The sequence below is a fragment of the Aulonocara stuartgranti genome (assembly GCF_965226115.1).
Source record: "Aulonocara stuartgranti genome assembly, chromosome: 19".
NCBI lineage: Eukaryota > Metazoa > Chordata > Actinopteri > Cichliformes > Cichlidae > Aulonocara > Aulonocara stuartgranti.
The window spans coordinates 14,711,606-14,731,308 of record NC_138955.1 but is presented as its reverse complement, the minus strand read 5'-3'; the positions used below and the strand labels follow the sequence as shown (position 1 = coordinate 14,731,308).

At 38.0% G+C, this 19,703-nt stretch overlaps 2 protein-coding genes across 2 annotated transcripts in view; one reads left to right on the top strand and one right to left on the bottom strand.

The window, feature by feature from the left end:
- rbks (ribokinase) overlaps positions 1–5,345 on the bottom strand; it is a 57,336-nt gene extending 51,991 nt beyond the window's left edge. The window contains exon 1 of the mRNA XM_082517151.1: positions 5,254–5,345. The gene's annotated coding sequence lies outside the window, so the exon portion shown is untranslated. The remainder of the gene's footprint in view (positions 1–5,253) is intronic.
- A 177-nt stretch (positions 5,346–5,522) lies between these two features.
- babam2 (BRISC and BRCA1 A complex member 2) overlaps positions 5,523–19,703 on the top strand; it is a 114,749-nt gene continuing 100,568 nt past the window's right edge. Inside the window, exons 1-3 of the mRNA XM_082517150.1 lie at positions 5,523–5,640; positions 7,128–7,283; positions 9,091–9,167. Coding sequence (XP_082373276.1) covers positions 7,147–7,283; positions 9,091–9,167 — 214 coding nt within the window. The 5' untranslated portion in view covers positions 5,523–5,640; positions 7,128–7,146. The remainder of the gene's footprint in view (positions 5,641–7,127; positions 7,284–9,090; positions 9,168–19,703) is intronic.

Sequence of the window (19,703 nt, the reverse complement as noted above, 5' to 3'; positions counted from 1 at the left end):
ATGCTGAAAAGCATGTTGATGGAAACATCATCGGTTCTACCGTGATATCTTTATAATGGGACTTCTGCTCCTGAACCTCTGCGCACAGCGTCTGCAAATCGGGGCTGTACGAAGTCACTTACATCTTTACCCAGGACTGTACGCTGTCATCTGTGAGGCGTGAGCGGTGTTTGTTTTTAACATAGTTCACGGTGGTGACATAATGTGGATCCGAAGGTCCATAATTGGCCTACCTGAGGCTGAAAGTCTTGATATATGCACGGCGTTTCGGCGGGTACACCGGCTTCCGCGAGTGTGACGCTTATTTAGAGCGATGAAAAAATAATAGAATATAATTTTATTTTTATATTTCAATATCACAATAATCTTCCAATTTAGAACTACAAGTTAAAAAATAACTAACATAAATAAAATACACTTCAGCTAAATACTTCTAATTTATTTTCCCAAACCACACGGAGCCGCACTATAAGGACTAAAGAGCAACATGCGGCTCCGGAGCCGCATGTTGCCGACCCCTGGAATAGACCATCTGCTGGTAAAAATAGCCACACAATAAATCATGTTACTGTAATTATTTTTCAGATAATTATAAATAAAATACTCAAAAAGGCACCAGCAGTCCCAAGCATGGTCTAGAGATCCCTAACTGTTCGTGACAATTAGCTAAGGTGAAAACCTAGAAGACAGTTAGGTCTCAGTCACACAGGTCTTGAGGCTAATCAGCAACAATCTGGCAAAAATGGGACACAGGGGAAAAATGCACGTTCCAGTTACTGGAGTTTGCTGGTAGTCACTAGTTTGAAATTGGTTGGAAAGAGGTAAAAAGTGTAGATTCAAAAACATCTTTGATTGCTTTGGTCACTATGAGGTTGCACAACAGACACCGACATGCCTGCAAACTCTTGTAAAATACTTGCCAAGTGGTAGTGGAACTGTGGAAAGTATAACACAGAATGGTCAGTATTCACCTTCAAAATAAAACCTGCACATTTTGTACACTTCAGAGAGTAAATGGCAATATTTGCAGAAAGGTCTGCACCTTGCATGCAAACTATGGGTGACTTAGACAATCTGCTAACAACCAAAGCAATCACAACAAGTGCTCCTCTTTTGTAACCGATGTCATTTGGCATATGCCAACAACCTCCAGGGACCACTAGGCAAACAGTTGAGTAATACACATTTTCTCTAGAAACTGGTGGTTGCTGACTGGTCTAGGCCTGTGTGACTGGGGCCTTAGCAGATACAGCCACCTCTCAGTGACAGCACCCTCAATTTTAAGCTTTACCAAAATCTGAGCAGTTGAGTTATAAAAAAAAATCACTCTACGTACAGCTGCCATGAAGAAGGAAATTAGCTATAGAGATAACGACTGCTTTTTGTAGTAGGCTATAAATTTGTTATTTCTCTTTTAAAATTGCATATGTGAGTCTATGGAGATTAACTAAGTTTTAAAATCAGCTTCCAGTAACCATTAGAAGAAACTTCAGCTTTTGGTGTTTCTGTGTTGGCTTCAGTTTTCAGCTATGGAGGACGATGCTTTGTGTTTTGCGGGTAATATTCCATTTTTTTGCTAGTAAATAGTTTAGAAATCCAAGCTAATATAAGAGATAAAACTGAAAGTTCTGTCTGTTTTGCTATATTATTAACACACTACATGAACCTATAGATGATTAAAGGTATAATATTGCACTCTTGTCTTGTAACTGTGTGTCAGGTTGCATAAAATGATACAAAGTCTGCACTTTGTTAACTCTGGTTTTAGACTGAACTGCAAACAAAATCCCAAAGAAAAAACTTTTGGATCAACTGTAAAAACCCTTGTGAGCCTGCATTCTTCCCAGTGTCTGGCTTAACTGGAAACTATTTTTATGGCAATGATATGACCATATCTGTATAACAAATGTTCAGATACGTTCAGATTATAGACACTTTTTCCAGCTCTACCCACACACAAACGCTAGCTGCATTTTTTTTTATTTCAATTCCCGGTGTCATAACCTCCTAACCACTTAAGTTAGACCAACTTCAAGCTGAGAGTTGAACTAGTAAACAATTTCACCAGAGTACTTTGGCTCAACATATTTCTTGGGGGGGGGGGCTGTTTTTTCTGGATGCTTTGAGACTGACTGTGAATCACTCCCAGGAAGGTGGAAATTCCCAGTGGTGAATCAGACAAAACTGCCCTCATACGGTCTCGCCCGGTGCACTGATATAATTTCTATGCCTTTGTGATCACCTTTCATTTTTATTTTGCAAGTTAGGGTTGTTCTGTTTGCACAAGAAATGACATATTTCAGGTCTTTCACATGTTCACTCCATGCTAAATACACTCTCAGAAACCAAAAACCTTTACTGCACTTTTAGTGTTACAACAGCTTGTCACTAAAGCTAAAATAAAGGGCTGTACCCTTGAAGAGAGGTACTTATTAGCCAACCTTGAACCTTAGTATTAATATTTGTAGATCTTTTTTGTTGAGGCTTCTATATAATATAATGACCTGCTAATCTGAATGCTTTTCTTCTTTTTTTTTTAATTTAGCTAGCAGTAGTTGGAACTTGGTTGGAGTCACTGTTGGAGCTTGATGGTAAATTAATAGTCATGCATGGATCAATGCAGATTTGGAAAGGGGCCAGGATGACCCACCATATGTGGTGTCATTTCTACTGCGGCAGGAGTGCTGGCATTGAATTTCCATTTTTATTTTAGTGCTGTTTGCAAAACAGACCATTTAAAGTTGCCCTGCTAAAAATCAGTAAGTGGAGGGCAAAAAAAAAATGCAGGAGCAGCGAGCTCCTATTGTGATAGGCTAGAAATTCCTCCAATCCATCCCCAGCAAATTACACCAGGTTATACAGTTTTGGTCAAAAGTTCATGGTTCATGAGCATGGATATCATGGTAACTTTATGAAGATCTCAGAAGTCTGTGAAGCTCTAAGAAGAAGAATTGTAAATTTACACGAGTTGGAAAGGTCTCTTGGAGCCAAAAATGAAGCCTTGAGGATTATCTTTAAATTATGCCAGAAGCTTGTTGATGGCTACCAAAAGCATTTGGTTGAGGTGCAACTTGCTAAAGCATATTTAACCAAATATTAGTGGGGGTGTATGTAGTGTATTTTTTACCATATCGTTCAAGCTCGAGATAAAGGTCAACTTCAAAGACAATAATCAACCAATATATCAAATGACTAATATTATCAGCCAATGGTAGCCTGTTACATATATAGAAGTATTGCAGTCGGCTTTGTTTAATAAGCAACAAAACAAACATTTTCTTTAAAAACTGTAATTCAGAGTAGGTCTGCTTGTTTGTTGCGGAGAACACGCACAATGGTGTTGTAAGTGGATTGTGAAATACACTGCTGGAAATGTATTAAAAAAGATTGACTGTGTTTGATTATACTTTGCACTGATCCAATATTTAAATTGCATATCAGTGACAATAAGATGGACTATGACTGATCCACTTAATTGAGTTCTATATTGTTCTGTGTTTAATTCACCATCTGATGGAAGCAGTGCACTGATAACTGGTGGGAAGACTAACATAGGATGGAGGAAGATGACAACAAAGCCTCAGCAGCTTGGAAGCATTGGACTCTACCTACATCAACATTTTTCATTTTGATATTTGCAAAAGCTTTTAGTTTAACCACAAACTGTGGTCAAGAGAGCAGAAATTACTAAAAACTTCCAAGAATATTTTCTTAGCTTACTCGCTGTCACTGTTGTTATCTTCTGTTGTTGTTTGGAAGCTTTTACTGCACTTACAGTAACACCGGTGACGTTTTGTTTCACTCCATTAATATATTTTCACATCGCACGTTTCTTGTCAGCCCAATGTGTGTGTAAGGAGCAGTCGAAGGAGGTGGACTCAGTGAAACTGTGAGACCAGGAAAGGATAAACTAGAGTACATTGAATATAAATGACAGCAGTCTGAAGAAATAGTTCTCACAATGAACTGATAGGAGACTAGATATGAATATTTTAATTATTTTTATCCTGCTGTAATGTATTATCTTTGGTACATTTCTTACATTTTATTTTATAAAGTTAGGAAATCAGTGTGTACTTGCATATAAAAAAAGGATAATTTCCAGCGTCAGTCAAAGTGATGATTACTCAGTGGAACATCTCTGACTTGATCAGTGTCTAAAACCTTGTTAGACATCTCAGGACATCTTTTAATGGTTCCCTGAATTATTAATATTAATATTATTGTTACTGTAATCCTGTTCTTTGTAACTAGCTTCCTGCTAAACTGAGATCAATTATATCTGTGTCTACACTGAAAAACATACTTAAAACTTTTTTATTCTTGTAGGTTTGCACTTGACAGCTGTGTCTGTGTGTGTATATGCGCACATGTGTGTTAACTAGTATTTTATTTTGTTGTTTTTATCCCCTCAAGACATTGTCGACTTACATAGTTTTTAGCTTTTATGGTAAATATATTGAGTTTATGTGTAATGAAATTTGCTATATTAAAAAAAGCAGAAATAATTTTTATTTTAACAATGGTATCGCTGCCTTAAGTCAAAGTATCTGCATCGGACTGAAACTGGAACAAGCTGAATCCATCCCTATACATTTAGCAAAACTTGCTCAAGAACTGCTGGAGGAACACAAAAGGCTCTGAAGGGCTTGACAAAATCTGCAGCTCCCACGATCCAGAACTGAAAACCCTACAATCTGTTCGCAAGTCTCAATCTCAAAAACTGTAGGAGCCCTCCAGAGATCCTATATCTAGGCCTCGGTGATGATGGCAGTTGTAATGGTGGTGGAGAGGGAAGATAATTTTTAGGTAGGTGATTTTAATAGTTGTAGCTGATCCAAGTATATCATGAATAATGGTTTAAAACTGGTATCAAATTCAATGATCCAGTATAACTCAAGCTTAGGAAAATAACTAAAAGAACCATTAAGTCAACCTTAATCTTTTAAAAGCTCAGTATCATAAAATCTTTTCTTTTATGGTAATTTATTCACATATTAGAAATGCACGTACTTTACTGTACTTACTTGTTAATTGTTCTCTTTATCCATTTTAGCATATGGTAATGTCGTGTACAAGCCCAAATATCTTGTATTATTGGTGTACTGTAAACTCTTAGTACATGTCATTACATATGCAGCCAAATACTCTGACACCTCAAGTATTTGAGGAATAAACCGATCAAAAAACTAAAAGATCATGACCCGGATCAATTAGACAACCTCCAAAGTAAAATGAAGTGTGTTAAATTACCTGGAATTCAAATAATCTCCTGCGGATTGTAAAACTGAATACCCACTACTTGAAGTCCAAGGTCAAAGTGCACGGTGACAGGTCCCTGGCGTTATCGCTATTGCCAGATCAACCACTGTCATTTTATTAATGAATAAACGTTTAGATTTATTTGACAGTGTTAAGATATAAAAATACCAAACAAAACCGCGCCATAGGTAATATATCACGAGGAAATTCGGCTCCTGCAAGAGAATGAAAGTAAATTTACCCACAGGCATTATGAGAGGCACCTAACTGTGGGGCTATCACAAGGACCCAATAACAATATGAACCGGGGAAATTGATCAGAGTATGAAGTAAACATTGGACTTTACCCTGAAATTTAAAGACTTCTATCTCTCTCAGGTACTCACACACCCGCCGCAGGCTGTATTGAAATGGACGGAAATGGGCAGGGGAGGTTTTGAGGACGCTATACGTTTAAATCGTGTTAATTTGACGCATAAGTATGAGCTAAGCTAACAGTGGCTAACGATGCCAAACCTATGAGCATCTGAATTACAAACTGTGGCATAAACACTAATTTACCCTTAACGCATTCAATGTATCACCAAATTAGAACGTTAAAATGTTACAACATTATATGTAATATGTGTTTTCCATGTGTGCTTATAGTGCGAAAGGAAGCTTCCAGTGTTGCAACTAAACCAGCTTCCTTCTAATGTTTTTATATTAACACTAAACTTTTAAGAAATGTTTTGTGGATATTGTGTTACTGTGCTTTATTCTTCTCTTAAAATCTGTATTTTTCAGAAAAAGTTGGATAGAAAGGTAGCAATTTTAAAACAGGAAGGGGAAAACATTTCTATAATACCAGGAAATGATAGCTGAAAAGTAAAGCCAGCGATATTGCATTTTTGGAAAGCTATAGGGAGTGAAAAAAAACTTTCGATATATGTATTTATTGCCTTTGACTTATATGGAAAGGGGGAAATAGTTTTTTTTTTTAAATTATGATGAAAAAATGCATATTTAATCATAGTTAAAGTTTGTAGTTTAAAAAGGATAATAATGAAACAATTGTCTTTATTTATACTACTTCGTTGATTACAAGGCTCAATTTTACTTTGTAGATGTTTTCGATTTGTTACAAAATGTCCCAGATAAATCAGGGTCTGTTGCCACTGTAACTGTTCTTTAATGTTTTTCAAAAATTAGTTCCCTTGAAGAAAATGAGAGAAAGAGAAAGACAAATGAAGGACAGTTGGTAATCGGGAAGTGCAGAGAAATAATAAGGAGGAAGTAAGGTTAGCTATGAAAAGAATGAAGTGTTGAAAGTGGCTAGTCTAGATGACATACCTGTGGAGGTATGGCTATATCTGTGAGTGAGGGCAGTGGACTTGTTAACCAGATGGCTGAACACAGTCTTGGATGGTGAGAGACATCTGAGTATACTGGTACAGAACAAGGGTATTGTGCAGATCTGTAGCAACTACAGAGGCATAAAGCCAATGTCTCTGTAGCTTCATACCATGAAGCTATGGGAAAGTGTTGTTAAACCTAGGTTAAGAAGAAAGGTGGTAATCAGTGAGTAGCACTATGGCTTTATGGGGAGAAAGCGCAGATGTAGAAGATCAGAAGGAGATTCACTGTGTTTCACTGGATCTAAAGAAAAGTAGGGAGCAGGTTGAAGAGACTGGATGAGGTTTGGCTGACCTAAGGTTAATCGTTGAAAAACAAATTCGGACCTATGTTTTGTTAGAATTCTAACAGGGTAAAACAACTGGCAGCAGATCGATACCAAATACTAATATTTAATCTTTCTACTGTGTTAATTAGCTTTTTAATAAAATAATTCAAAGCATTTCTATACTGTTATCGTGTCTCTACAGACTGCTCACAGTGGGTAAAATGAACAATATGTCCCCTGAAGTCGCACTGCACCGGATCTCACCTGAGCTGCGTCCCCTGCTGTGCAGTGTGGTGAGGAATGGCCGTGTGGGGCTTGATTCCACAAACTGCCTCCGTGTCACAGATCTCAAAACTGGGTGAGGACTAATCACATGTTACACAAATGATGTCTGTAAGAAAAAAGGAGCTAAATGACAAATATTGTTACAGTACTGTACAAAGGTTTTGGACCAACCCACAAGGTTTTTGCAAAGATTTTTTCGCCACTATACTTTTTTTAATATGTTGCTCATAAAATGGGAAATGGTTGCAGTGATCTATTAAAGCATCTGCAAGCATACATGGAAATACAGTCTATAAGGGGGGAAACTGTCTGTGATGTTCTAATGAGTTTGAAAGTCAATATTTGGTATGACCAGCTCTATTCTGAAATCTCTTGGGCAAGCTTTCTCGTAATTTCTGTAAGCAGTTCCCAAGAATAGTTATCTGGGCTTCTTAAAAGACATTCAAGGCTCTTCTCTGGATGTTGGCTACCTTTTGTTTTCTGTCAAGATGATCCAGCACTGCTTCAACAATGTTGAGGTCTGAGCTCTTGGGTTGCCAATCCATGACTGAGCTTTCCATTTTCCAGGTGTGCTTATCCTGCCTTGGCAGTGTGTTAAATATCATTGCCAGGATCAAATTTGGATACATTACACCATAGGACCTGTTGTCAGTAATATTCAGTTCAGCTTTTGTGTAATTTGGCATACCTCAGCATTTTCTCACTGTTTGCCTTGCTTTTGAACTTATTCTTTACAACCACCCTTCCACTGAGACCAGATACTGTTCAACTTTGGAAGATCTTCAGAAAGCTTGGAGAACTAAGTGAACATTGATTATTTCATGGGAATGCACAGGGTCCATTTTAGGCCCGGTGAGCCAAAAAGAGTGCCTAAGATTCTTTGTTTTGTGTCACAAACAGCCCCAAATCCAAAGAGATTTGCTTTACTAAAAGAAAAGTATTAAATACTGTTTTGTGGAGTTTTCACTGCAGAATAATTGTCTGCTTAACTTATACTAATGAGTTTTTAATACTAGACTTAAGATAATATGTAATTTCAGAATTGTTCTGTATTCATTTTAATTTGAGATCTGCATGTGCACATATGCACTATATTGGCAAAAGTATATTGCTTGTCTGCCTTCATACGCATATGAACTTGTGTGGCATCCCTTTCCTAATCCATAGTTTTTAATATGATTTCGACCCACCCTTTAGAGCTTCAACTCTTCTGGGAAGGCTTTCCACATGGTTTAGGAGTGTGTTTATGGGAGTTTTTGACCATTCTTCCAGAAGTATATTTGTGAGGTCAGACACTGATGTTGAATGAGATCACCTGGCTCACAGTCTCTGCTCTAATTGATGCCAAAGGTGTTCTATCAGGTTTTGGTCAGGACTGGCAGGTTGATCAAGTTCTTCCCCAACAAACTCGCATGGTTGGATCTTAACAAGGTCCCAAGTAGAGTTTCAACACGCAACAAGAAGAAATGAGAGATTTTTGCTTTTAAGGCATGTGGTCCTAAACTTTTGATTGCCTGTAAAACGGCCTGTTTCATTTTAAGTGTTGTTTTCAATAAATTGCATGCTCAAAAAAATGTTTTGTCTTCCTTCCTTTTCTTCTTGTTGCATATTGAAGCTCTACTTGGAACTTTGTTAAGATCCAACCATGCAAAATATGATTTTTGCCATTTTTCAAGTGGTCTTAAACTTTTGATCAAGACTGTGTAAAAATGTGAATAATGTATGTGTTGTTTCTATAAAGATAAAGTGTCAAAAAAATATCAAACTCTTCCTAAACAGCAATATATTTGTTTTATCTCTATACTGATCCTAAAAAAATCCCTGATGTTAACTGATTACTTGATTTGAATGTCTGTGTTTTCATCTTCCCTCATGTTCAGATGTACATCTCTGACGCCTGGTCCCTGTTGTGATCGCTTTAAACTCCATATTCCCTATGCTGGAGAAACCCTTAAATGTAAGTAAATGATTCACAGTCATATTTGGCATTTTCAGATTAGTCACAAGAGTTCAGTCTCTGCTTCTGACAGTAAGCTGATAGGTTGTTCTTATTGTTGGGTTTTGATAAATTCATTTTAGGAAAGCAAACATTGCTTTGCCATATTAAGTGATAAAGCAGTAGCAGTGAGATAAAGAACTTGGAGTCAGCTAAGGTTCTTCAGAAGCTTGAAATCTTGCTTAATTTTTGGCCTGTGTGAAAGTGATGAACTAATAGCAAACAAAGTTTTTTTTTAAAGTAAAAAAAGTTTACTTTAAAAAAAAAAAGTAAAGATTATGAAGGTTTCATTACATTCCAAAAAACTGCATTTATGTCAGTACTGCTTTGTTTAGATTTTATGTTATAAAATTGGAGGGGAAACATTTACTTTCATCCAATATGGGTCAGAGTAAGTTCAACGAGATCTGTCTTGACAATGACGCTTTAGTGTTTGCATGCAAGGTTATTATGGTCAAGTAAATTAAACAGAACTTGAAATAGCTGAAATTGTTGTGCTCATAAAAGGTTGACATAGTCATCAACAATATTCCAGTGTGCCGTGGAGCTGGATTCTTGCTCAATTGGTTCTAAGATGTGCCAAAAAACTACACCTATACCATTATATCACCACTACATGCCTGAACTGAATGCAGAATGGACGTTAAAACGTGTTTATGTAAAATTCTGACTTTACCATCTGAATGTTGCAGCAGAAAATAAGACTCATCGGACCAGGCAACATATTTCCAACCTTCTGTTGTACTATTTTGGTGCGCCTGTGTGAATTCTAGCCTCAGTTTGCTGTTCTTAGCAAAAGTGGCACCCGGTGTGGTAGGGCTGCACGATTTTGCATACAATGAGAATCACGATTTTTTGGCTTAGAATTGAGATCACGATTCTCTCACGATTTTCTTTTCCAGTATAAATATTTATTGCACTTATTAACTGCACATCAACTTCGTAACAGTTGAAACTGAACATAAAAACAATAAATAAACATAAAACAACAAATGTCTCACGTTTTGTTGTTGCTACAAAATGTTGTACTGCTTGAAATTCCGTCTCCACCGTTGCTCGACACTGCATGTATAGAGCAGGTAGTGCAACAATAGTAGTTGCGGGACGGCACTGTGTAGCATTTGTCTAGGGTGTTGATCATTTTCCTAAATCCCTCGTTTTGCACAGTGTTGATGGGAGCCATATCTTTGGTCAGGTGATAAGTAAAAGCCTCCGTAATTTTTTTGTGCCTGCGGAAGTTCGATGGGTATAGGGAAGCGCTGTATAAGGTTCCCGTTATTGGTGTTTGGGTGGTTGACCGGGACGGATTTTCTCCTGTCACTTTCTCGTCATCCCTGACGTGCTCTCCGTTGTTTTTTCCCTGCTAATTTTAGCATCAGATGGCACAGCTTCTGTATCACGTGGTATAACTGGTGGTGGTCAGAGGGCCCGGTGGCGCCTGTGTCCGGCAGCCTCGCCTCTGTCAGTGCGCCCCAGGGCAGCTGTGGCTACAATGTAGCTTGCTATCGCCAGTGTGTGAATGTGTGTGTGAATGGGTGAATGACTGAATGTAGTGTAAAGCGCTTTGGGGTCCTATGGACTAGAAAAGCGCTATACAAATGCAGGCCATTTACCATTTACCATAAGGCTCCGCCCTTATCATTTGTTGAGCAGGAAGAGTGAGCGCTTGTTTTCATGCAGAGTACGTCCCGGATCAAAATGCAGTACAATCGTTGTCTTTTTTTTTTTTTTTTAAATCGTTGGCATTTGGAAATGAGATCGCACATAAGTATGAATTGAGATCGCGATTTTTCTAACGATTAATCGTGCAGCCCTACGGTGTGGTCTTCTGCTGCTGTAGCCCATCTGGTTGAAGGTTGACAAGGTGCTCTTGTACTTATTTTGGTTGGAAGAACTGGTTATTTGAGCAGGAACCATGCCATCTTCAAACTCATTCTATGTTTGTAACTTTACCAGGTCTTCTACACCATTTCTGCATGCTTAAATGCATTGAGCTGCCGATATTTATGCTAACAAACAGGTGTACCTAATGAAGTGGCTGGTGTGTTTACTTTTTATTTTAGTCTTTGATCATAATGATTAGATTTGTCAACACAACCAGCCTGAGGAGGCATTAGTGCAGATGTTTGAGACCGGGAACTATGAGTCAGTTGCCTTCACAAATGGATGTTTGTACAGTGATTTTAAAAAAAGACAAAACACAAATTGAAAAAATATAAAAATGTAAAAGTATAGGTTGTGATTCACAGTTAAAGTTCCAATAATCCTCACAATCATCTGCTTCTGCTAAGTTACAGCACCGTAATAGTGCTCTATTTCATCAGTGACTAGCATGCAAAGTTTCCCCATTACACTTAACTGTTAATTAATAATTTGTCACTTTGTTGCTGTAACGTAAAGTTAAAGCTAAGCTAAGGCTACACCTCGGTGCCTTGCAGTCAAGCTATCTGGAGTAGTAGTAATGTCTAAGCTAACAGGAAAAACTAGCAGTCTGCTTTACAGAGGCTCTGTAACAGATGCTGCTGTCCTCCATAAAGTAAGAAGAAGAAATACAAACTATCAGCACAAATATGGAAAATAGACCAAGCTAATGGTAGCAGGGCAAGAAACAAAGAAAATTAGCAGGTGTAAACTAGCAGTTCTGCCTCTCATTAAACGTAGGAGGGTCATGAGATGCTCTGATGCTGTCACTTTAATTGCTGCTATTTGTTGATTTTAATTAAGGGCCAGGGCTCCTTATTTATTATGCATAGTGATCTGTCATGTGAAAGTGACAGATTCAGCATCTGTAGATAATGGCTTAAAAAGTCACATGAAAGCTTATAACATTGAAAAATAATTGAATAAGAACAGTGCGGTTTGTGAACACATAAAAATGCAGTGTGCAAAAGCACACATTCCAGGACAAATACAATAATAACGTGATCAATGATCCAGATTATTTACCACTAAGATATAGAAATCAATAGGAATGAAGCAGGATAGGAATGACAGCAAATTTTATTTATATTTCATTTTTTATTGTGGGTATTGGCCCTGAACAAGCTATAATATGTGATCCCTAAAGAAGACATCTATCGGTCATTATGACAGTTACAATGAGACAATACTAGACCTGTACTTTAACAGTGACACTCAAAACCATTACAGCAATGAACCCAGCACAAAAACAAATTAACAAAGTTGATTTTCCTGCATTTCTGTTGAGCTATTTTGGCCCTTACAAAACTAATCCAGTCACTGAATCTTACATACACCAGTCATTTAGACTTTTAGCACAATACTGACTGTATAATTACTACTCGAAAAAAAACATTTCATCAGTCGAGTGGTTGCAAGAGGGTGTCATTTGTGGAATAATTATAATTATCAGGTCTGTTCCTTGCAATCAACGTTAAAAACAAAAGGAAAAAAAATTAAATAAAAAGTGAGAGTTGTTTTGTGTACAAAATGGAGTTAGAATTAATAAACTGGATGTGAAATGGGTTGAAAGTTGCATTCATAATGTCTTAAATTCAGCAGATTAAAGTCTAATCTTGTTGATTGCATGATTTAGCCCATTTTTACTTCATTTCTTAAAACATTTAAGTGTTCTTTATACTCTAAACCACTGGCATGATTTCAATTTGCAGGCCACCATCTGTGCGCAGGTTAATATATTCAGTGTCTAGAGCAATTGGCCTGCACTTTGGAAAGAGAACATCTTCACTGGAACAGTTTTATTTAAAAGAAAAAGATGTAATTCAACCGTTATTAGAGTTGAAAGCTGCACTTTTGTCTAACAGGCAGTGAAACATCATTTAAGGCCATAACAGTGAATATGTGATATCATATCAATATCATTTTCAAAGTATCCATATCTATGCACATAAGCTAAATAAAGGTACTGTAAAACTGCTATATGCTTAGACTGCAGGGAGACTTCCCATGATTCACTCAGCATTTTTTTCAAATTTAGACTGTAAGTACAAAGCAAGGTCAAAAAACCCAGGACATCTCTTCCTTATCTGGATTCACTTGTTGGAAGATCAGCAATCAGGGCAAGCAGTCACACAAGGGTGGTTATCACTTCGACAAGTCAGCCCAGGGTTTCCCAGTGTAACTGCGAGTTATGAGCAGTGTTTGCATGAAAAAGACAGAATTGGCAGCGTATGACCAATCAAAAACATGGAGAAGTCTCTTGGCAGCAGAGCAGCAAGTTTTACAAAGAAAGAGAGAAGCAGTGAATTTTACAAAAGGAAAAAAATGTTAGAAAAATCTGGAGAGGTTAAACACATAACACCAGCTATTCAAAGCAGCAGTGTGAGACTGTGTGTTAGGAAAGGCTGCACAGTTTGTAAGCTATATTCTAATATAAAACATCCTGTAGGAATGTGTGTGCAGTTTAAGTGCTAAAGTACTAAACACTGGAAGATCTGACTATAATTGCATTTTTTTGCATTGAGAATTGAATACTAATTAATGTAATGTGTAATTACATTAAATTAATGTGTTGCTTATATATTCTAATGGCGTGCAAGATGGGTTCAGCTGCAACTCTGGCACAGCAAATTTGCCTGTACAGTAAAGCCCCATTTAATTGACTGTTGTGGTGAATTGCTTCCATATGAATAAAGCTTTTACCAGTAAAATTATTCCTAAGCATCTGCACTTACTGATTACTTTAGGTACACCTCGCTTGTACTGGGACAGATTCAATAAGGAGCTGGACACATTCTTTGACAGTGACAATGGCTGCAAATGCATGGTGTGAATCTCCTGTGCCACCACATTCCAAAAATGGGATTAAGTTCTGGTGACTGTGGAGGCCGTTTAAGTACAGTAATGGCAAGGAGCCATCAGAAAGATGGGTACACTATGGCCACAAGGAGATGAACAATAATACTCAGATTGTGATATTTAAGTAGCGTTCACCTGGTACTAAGAGGCCCAAACGTGTGCCAAAATCTATCCCTCACACCATTACACAACCAGCACCATCCTGAACTGTTGATTTAAGGCAGGATGGAGCCATACTGTAATGTTTACACAAATTATTTGGACCCTGCTGTTCCAATGTTGCAGCAGAAATAAAGATTCATTAGACCAGGCAAGAGTTTCTTCTACTGTCCAATTTTGTTGAGCCAATATGAATTGTTGCCTCAGTTTCCTGTTTTTAGCTGACAGGAGTGTGGTCGTCTGCTGTTGTAGACCATCTGATTCAAGGTTCGATGCATTGAGAGGTGCTCTTCTGCATACCTTGGTTGTAATGAGTGGTTATTTGAGTTACTTACTGTCACCTCAAAGCAGTCTTCCCATTCTTCTTTGAACTGTGTCATCAAGAAGGTATTTTTGCACAGAATATTTCTGCTCACTGGATATTTTTTCTCTTTTCTGAACCATCCAATATAAATCCTAGTGATGGTTGTGTGGAAAAAGCTCAGTAACATTTTGTGAAATATTCAGACGAGCCTCTGTCGCATTTAAAGTCACCTAAATGGTTTTTCGTTGCCATTCTGATGCTTATTTGCAATTCAGAATGCAATCTCAACTATGCCTGCAAGTTGTTGCCTTGATTGGCTCATTAGACATTTAAGTTGGCGAGCAGTTGAACAGATGCAACATGAAAGCTAAGTGCGTATTTTGATGTAGTGATTTTGTACATCTTGGTCTCTTATCTTGAGTATAAGCTGCTCCAGAAGAGAACTGGTCTGTACCTAAGTTATCCTGGCCCAATAGGAAGTGAACCCCCTTCATAATCCAGTAAACCCAGAGTTACCTGAAGTTACATTGGGAGATTCCAAATCCTACTCATTAGTTTCTCTTCTCTCTCAAAGTTTGCTGTTTTTCTCTGATGAGAGGAAAAGGAGTCTGATGGCTGCTTCTCCCTGAGTCCGGTTCTGCCAGAGGTCTCTAACTGTTAGAAGGGAGTTTGTCCTCCTCACTATCAAGTCACTGGGGTTCTCTCTTTTAGTGATATTTAGCCCCTGTTGTGAACTGACATGATATAAAACCAAAAATCAAATTGAAATTAAAATGATGTGGAAGACTTTTAGTCAGTTTGGTTGGGCTTGCAAGTAAAATTGCCTCGTAAACATTGTGTGTCACTTTAATACACAGTGCCATAGGTGGGTTTTATAATTGCGGCTACTGAGCAGGCACTAAGACCAAAGGCAACCACAGGAATTTCTTAACTACAAAAACAAGATGGCAATTTTTCTCATGATGGTAATGAAATAACACCAATAAAACATGCTGCTATTTGTGCCACTGAGCGTTTACTGGAAGAGCCGCTCACTTCTCAATCAAATCGCCACATCACAAGCTTTCTCTCCAGAGCCCGAGGGAGAAAATCAGTCAGTGTGATAGTGATGGTAAATTCAAAACTTATTGGTGCTTGCTTGCATTGACTGTGACTGGAGCCTCCAAAGTTTTACGGGAGCCTAACAAATTAAATGCGTTGAAGTAACAGATCTTGTAAAAAAACATAGTTATCAGGATAACTTGAATATTTTTTGCATTCACATTGATCCAAATCTCTCAACAGGTTTTACAGCTGATATTCTCACCCACTTCAAAGATACAGACATAACACAAGCCAGATATGTCAGCTTGATTGGTGAAGCTGTGGCTGACGACTTATCAACTTATGAACAGATGCCTACACATTTTAGAGTTGTTTTCAAAGCATTATTAGGAGTCCCCTTATTGTGCAACTCCTAGTAATAAATAAAAGGGGTCCACATTTGTGGAAAGACTGATATTGTATTTATCAATTTGTCAAGATTTCATGTACAAAAAGTTCCGCAGTGCGCATCTTAAGTTTGATCATAGTTACTATTTTGTTCTCCTGGCAAGGCCACATTTTCTCCAGACAGAGGAAGTAGGTTTTTCTTATTTTGCATAATCTGCAAAAAAAGAACTGTTCTGGCAGAAATGGTTATGAGCTATATAAAGATGTTGCGGCTAGACTCATGGATTGTTTTGCTTTAACTTATATTTTAGTGACGTTAAAGGATTGTCTCTCGAGAAACAGAAGTTAAAAAAAAAACATGACATATCCGCAACCCCAACAAGCCAGCAATAAAGGCACATAGTGGTACAAGATATAGACTTCTTCAAAGTTAAATAAAGTCATAGGAGGAACCTTGAACATGAATCCTTTGGCATGACAAGGTTTTCTGCATTATTCAGTTTTTAAAATGTGATTTAAAATGTTATCTTCATTTAAGCCCCAAGTATACACAAACACACCCATAATTATGCATTTGTGTTTTTATTGAACACACCCTTTAACCCTCAGATGGATGGATTACACTACTTTATTAACTGAAATAACTGGAGGTCATTTATATATTATACAGGTATGCTTTATTTTAATGCCTATGTTTGTTATACCTAGACTGTTTTGTTTGTATAGTCTAATATTCTGAAATGCTGAAATGTCATTAATTATGATTTTTAATCATTTTTATTCAGAAAAGTCAGGGTTAGCCCCGAGGCTTGTGCAGCTATATATCTTGCTATTCTAGCTCTGTTAGATGTGGTTCACTGCAAAACATGTTGTAACGAGAATCACAAGTTAAAAACATACATATATTTCAGAGGTAAAAAAAAAAGTTAAAAGCTGTAGGAGCAGCAGATTGACAAGTTCCTTGTAGAAAACATTTTTTGCAATTATCAGAAAGGCACATATATACAGCTCAGCTCTTAAATAACCCTACTCTGTTGCTTGAAAGTTTAAACAGTCCCAGTGCAGGTGGAAAAAAAACTAAATGAGCCCTTTCTTTTCCTTATTTTCTCTGATATTTATTCGGTTCCAGTGTTGGTTGCTCAAATTAAACATGTCCAAAGTTAAAGATAATCAGGTCAGAGTATATACAAGTAACCTGTGCATTAAACACTGTGTTTAAACTGTTCTAGACAGACTGTTTAGACTGTTTTCTCCGCACTCGGTTCTGTATGATGTCATAAAGATGGGGTTATTCCTTTCAGACAAACTAAGTGGCCGTACGAATGCCCAGTATGAAATAATGATTATTTTGAACTAGGACTCATGCAAAGCTACTCTAGTGGAGTAAGGAATAAAACTGTGGGGCTAGAAATAAGCAGAAGAGGTCCCCTTTCTATGATGATTTCTGGCATAAATGTCAGATATCTGGGGATTAGTTTTCTAGCTGATGGTGGGGAGTTAACGATATCCAGAGCCAGCTAAGCAGCCTGGAACCATACTTTGCTGTCATAATGATGTTTTCATAGCGGTATGTAGTGATATGTTTAGATCATACATGTTGTTGGCTTCCTTCCCAGGTTATTTAATGTCAGCTTCGTTAGTCCACAAAACATTTTTTCACCAGAATTCCCCCAAAATGCTGTGCCATGGACCCAATTCGCCATAACAGAGTAATCACTGATTGATTGATGAAGTAACCCTCTGGTGATTATGTGCATGACTTGAAATGTATGAAAGGTTTTATTTAAACCCAAACTCCTTCTTGAACCTCCTAAAGTAAAAATGTGTGTAAAAATGAAACTTATAGTATGAAAATGAAGGAAAAAATGACTATGTTGTGAAAAAAATACATATTTTTTGAGCGGACAGCAAAGCATTCACAAATCAGCTGAGAGACGTTATGTCACCACTGTGTCTCTGGTCTGGCTCAGTCTCCCATGAAATGCACATGCCTGATGCACGTCACTAAGGAGGCATCCAGAGGGCATCCTACTCAGATATCAGAACCACCAGTTGACTTCTTTCAGTATGGAGGAGCAGCAGCTCCTCTGTTTTGAGGTCTTCCTACATGACTGAGCTCGTCAATAGGAAGCTCCTTTTTCCTTTGATTATATCTTCAGTCATCATGTTCTTTTTTTCACTAGCCACAGTTGGCGGCCATAGGTGATGACAGGAATGTAGAGTGACCAGTATTTGCCATAGTCCAACTCGACCTTATTCTCTCATGGATGACCCCGTGTCCCCTAACACCTTCACCACTTTGTTCATTTATATTTCATTTTTGTTTGAATTGTATTTAAAGTTAAACAGAAATTAATGGAGACAGAAAGCAGCAATCTGAACAAAGAACAAGAAAACTGGCACGGGTATTCTGGCGTGGCACGCAGCTGTTATACTTTCCTGTGCTTTGGCCTCAGGAAAGAGGTTTGTCTAATCAAAGATGCAGAGCTGCAGATTGGTCTATGGATCTGCTTGGCATGGCACACTCTGTACACAGCTAATCACTATCAATATAAACCCAGCCTCTTCCACGTGACCGACATGGCTGGTACTGCTTTGTAGTTGTACACATTGTACCCTTCTGACTTCAATAAAACGTCTGTCTGAATAAGATTTGGAGAGAAGGTGCATTATGCAGTCACGTTTGAGTGAAGCTTCTTCTTGCTGTCTAAGGATGTATGAAGAAAACATCATACAAAAGCCTCTATAACCTGTGAAGTCTGCTCTTCCAAGACCTCCATTTCCCTCTGGAACCACGCCAGCAGTTTTTCTGTCAAGCTTCCAGTGGTTTGGAGCTGGTTTACGACACAACCTCTCGTTTCCTCGTTTGACTCTTCTCCACTGGAAAAATACTTCCACATGTGTGTGTTTGCCTCTTCTTGCTGTTGCTGTGTGGAACAAAAAAAAAAAAAAGCAGAACAGGACGTCTTGCAGCACAGAAATAGAGTTGTGTAACGTAATTTAAGAACATTGTGAACCAAGCTTTGTTATGTGAGCCCTCAGTGAGGGCCATTTCCAGTGTGCGCTTATACTTTTATAATTTTATCTCAATATGTTAGTAATAATTTTAAATAAAGTTATTAAACAGAAAATGGGCGAGTACATGTATAAGACATAATGAACCCAAAGAGTCTGAATATGGTAATGTAGTTTACAGTAAATATGTGGGGTCAACCATCCAAAGCAGTGGTCAGGCCATGAGAGGTGAAGAAGAGTACAGGCAGGGTGGTGTGGACAGAGTGACAGAAGGATTGCTGCAAGACTGAAAGGGAAGCTTTACAAGACAGAAGCAAAACTTGCAGTGATGTATGGTTTGGAGTTCGTGGCAGAACACTGCAGGCGAAAGCGCATCAAATCCGATTTTTTTTGACCCTATGCGACCCATATGCGATCATGGTATGTCAGTGTGAACGGCACAAATCCGATATTTTCAAATCCGATCTGGGTCACTTTCGTATGTGGTCCTGAATCCGATACATATCTGATGTTTTAGAAAGCGACTGCTGCTTGAACGGTCATGTCGCATTAAATCCGTCTTTTACGTCAGTGACACAAGACAGACGCCAATTATCAGTGCCGGAGAAGCACCCGAGAAGACATCGCGAATGCTTCCTGGCCATCCAGTGTAGATGTTAGGGAAACTGTTGAGAAGACAACGTGAACATTTTATTTGTACTGTATAATCTGCAGATTCTGACAGAAATCTGCAACTATCCTTTGAAGCACCGCTCCTCTCTTAAACAGCAATAAGGATCATTATTAGGTTATTTACATTATTATGTAAA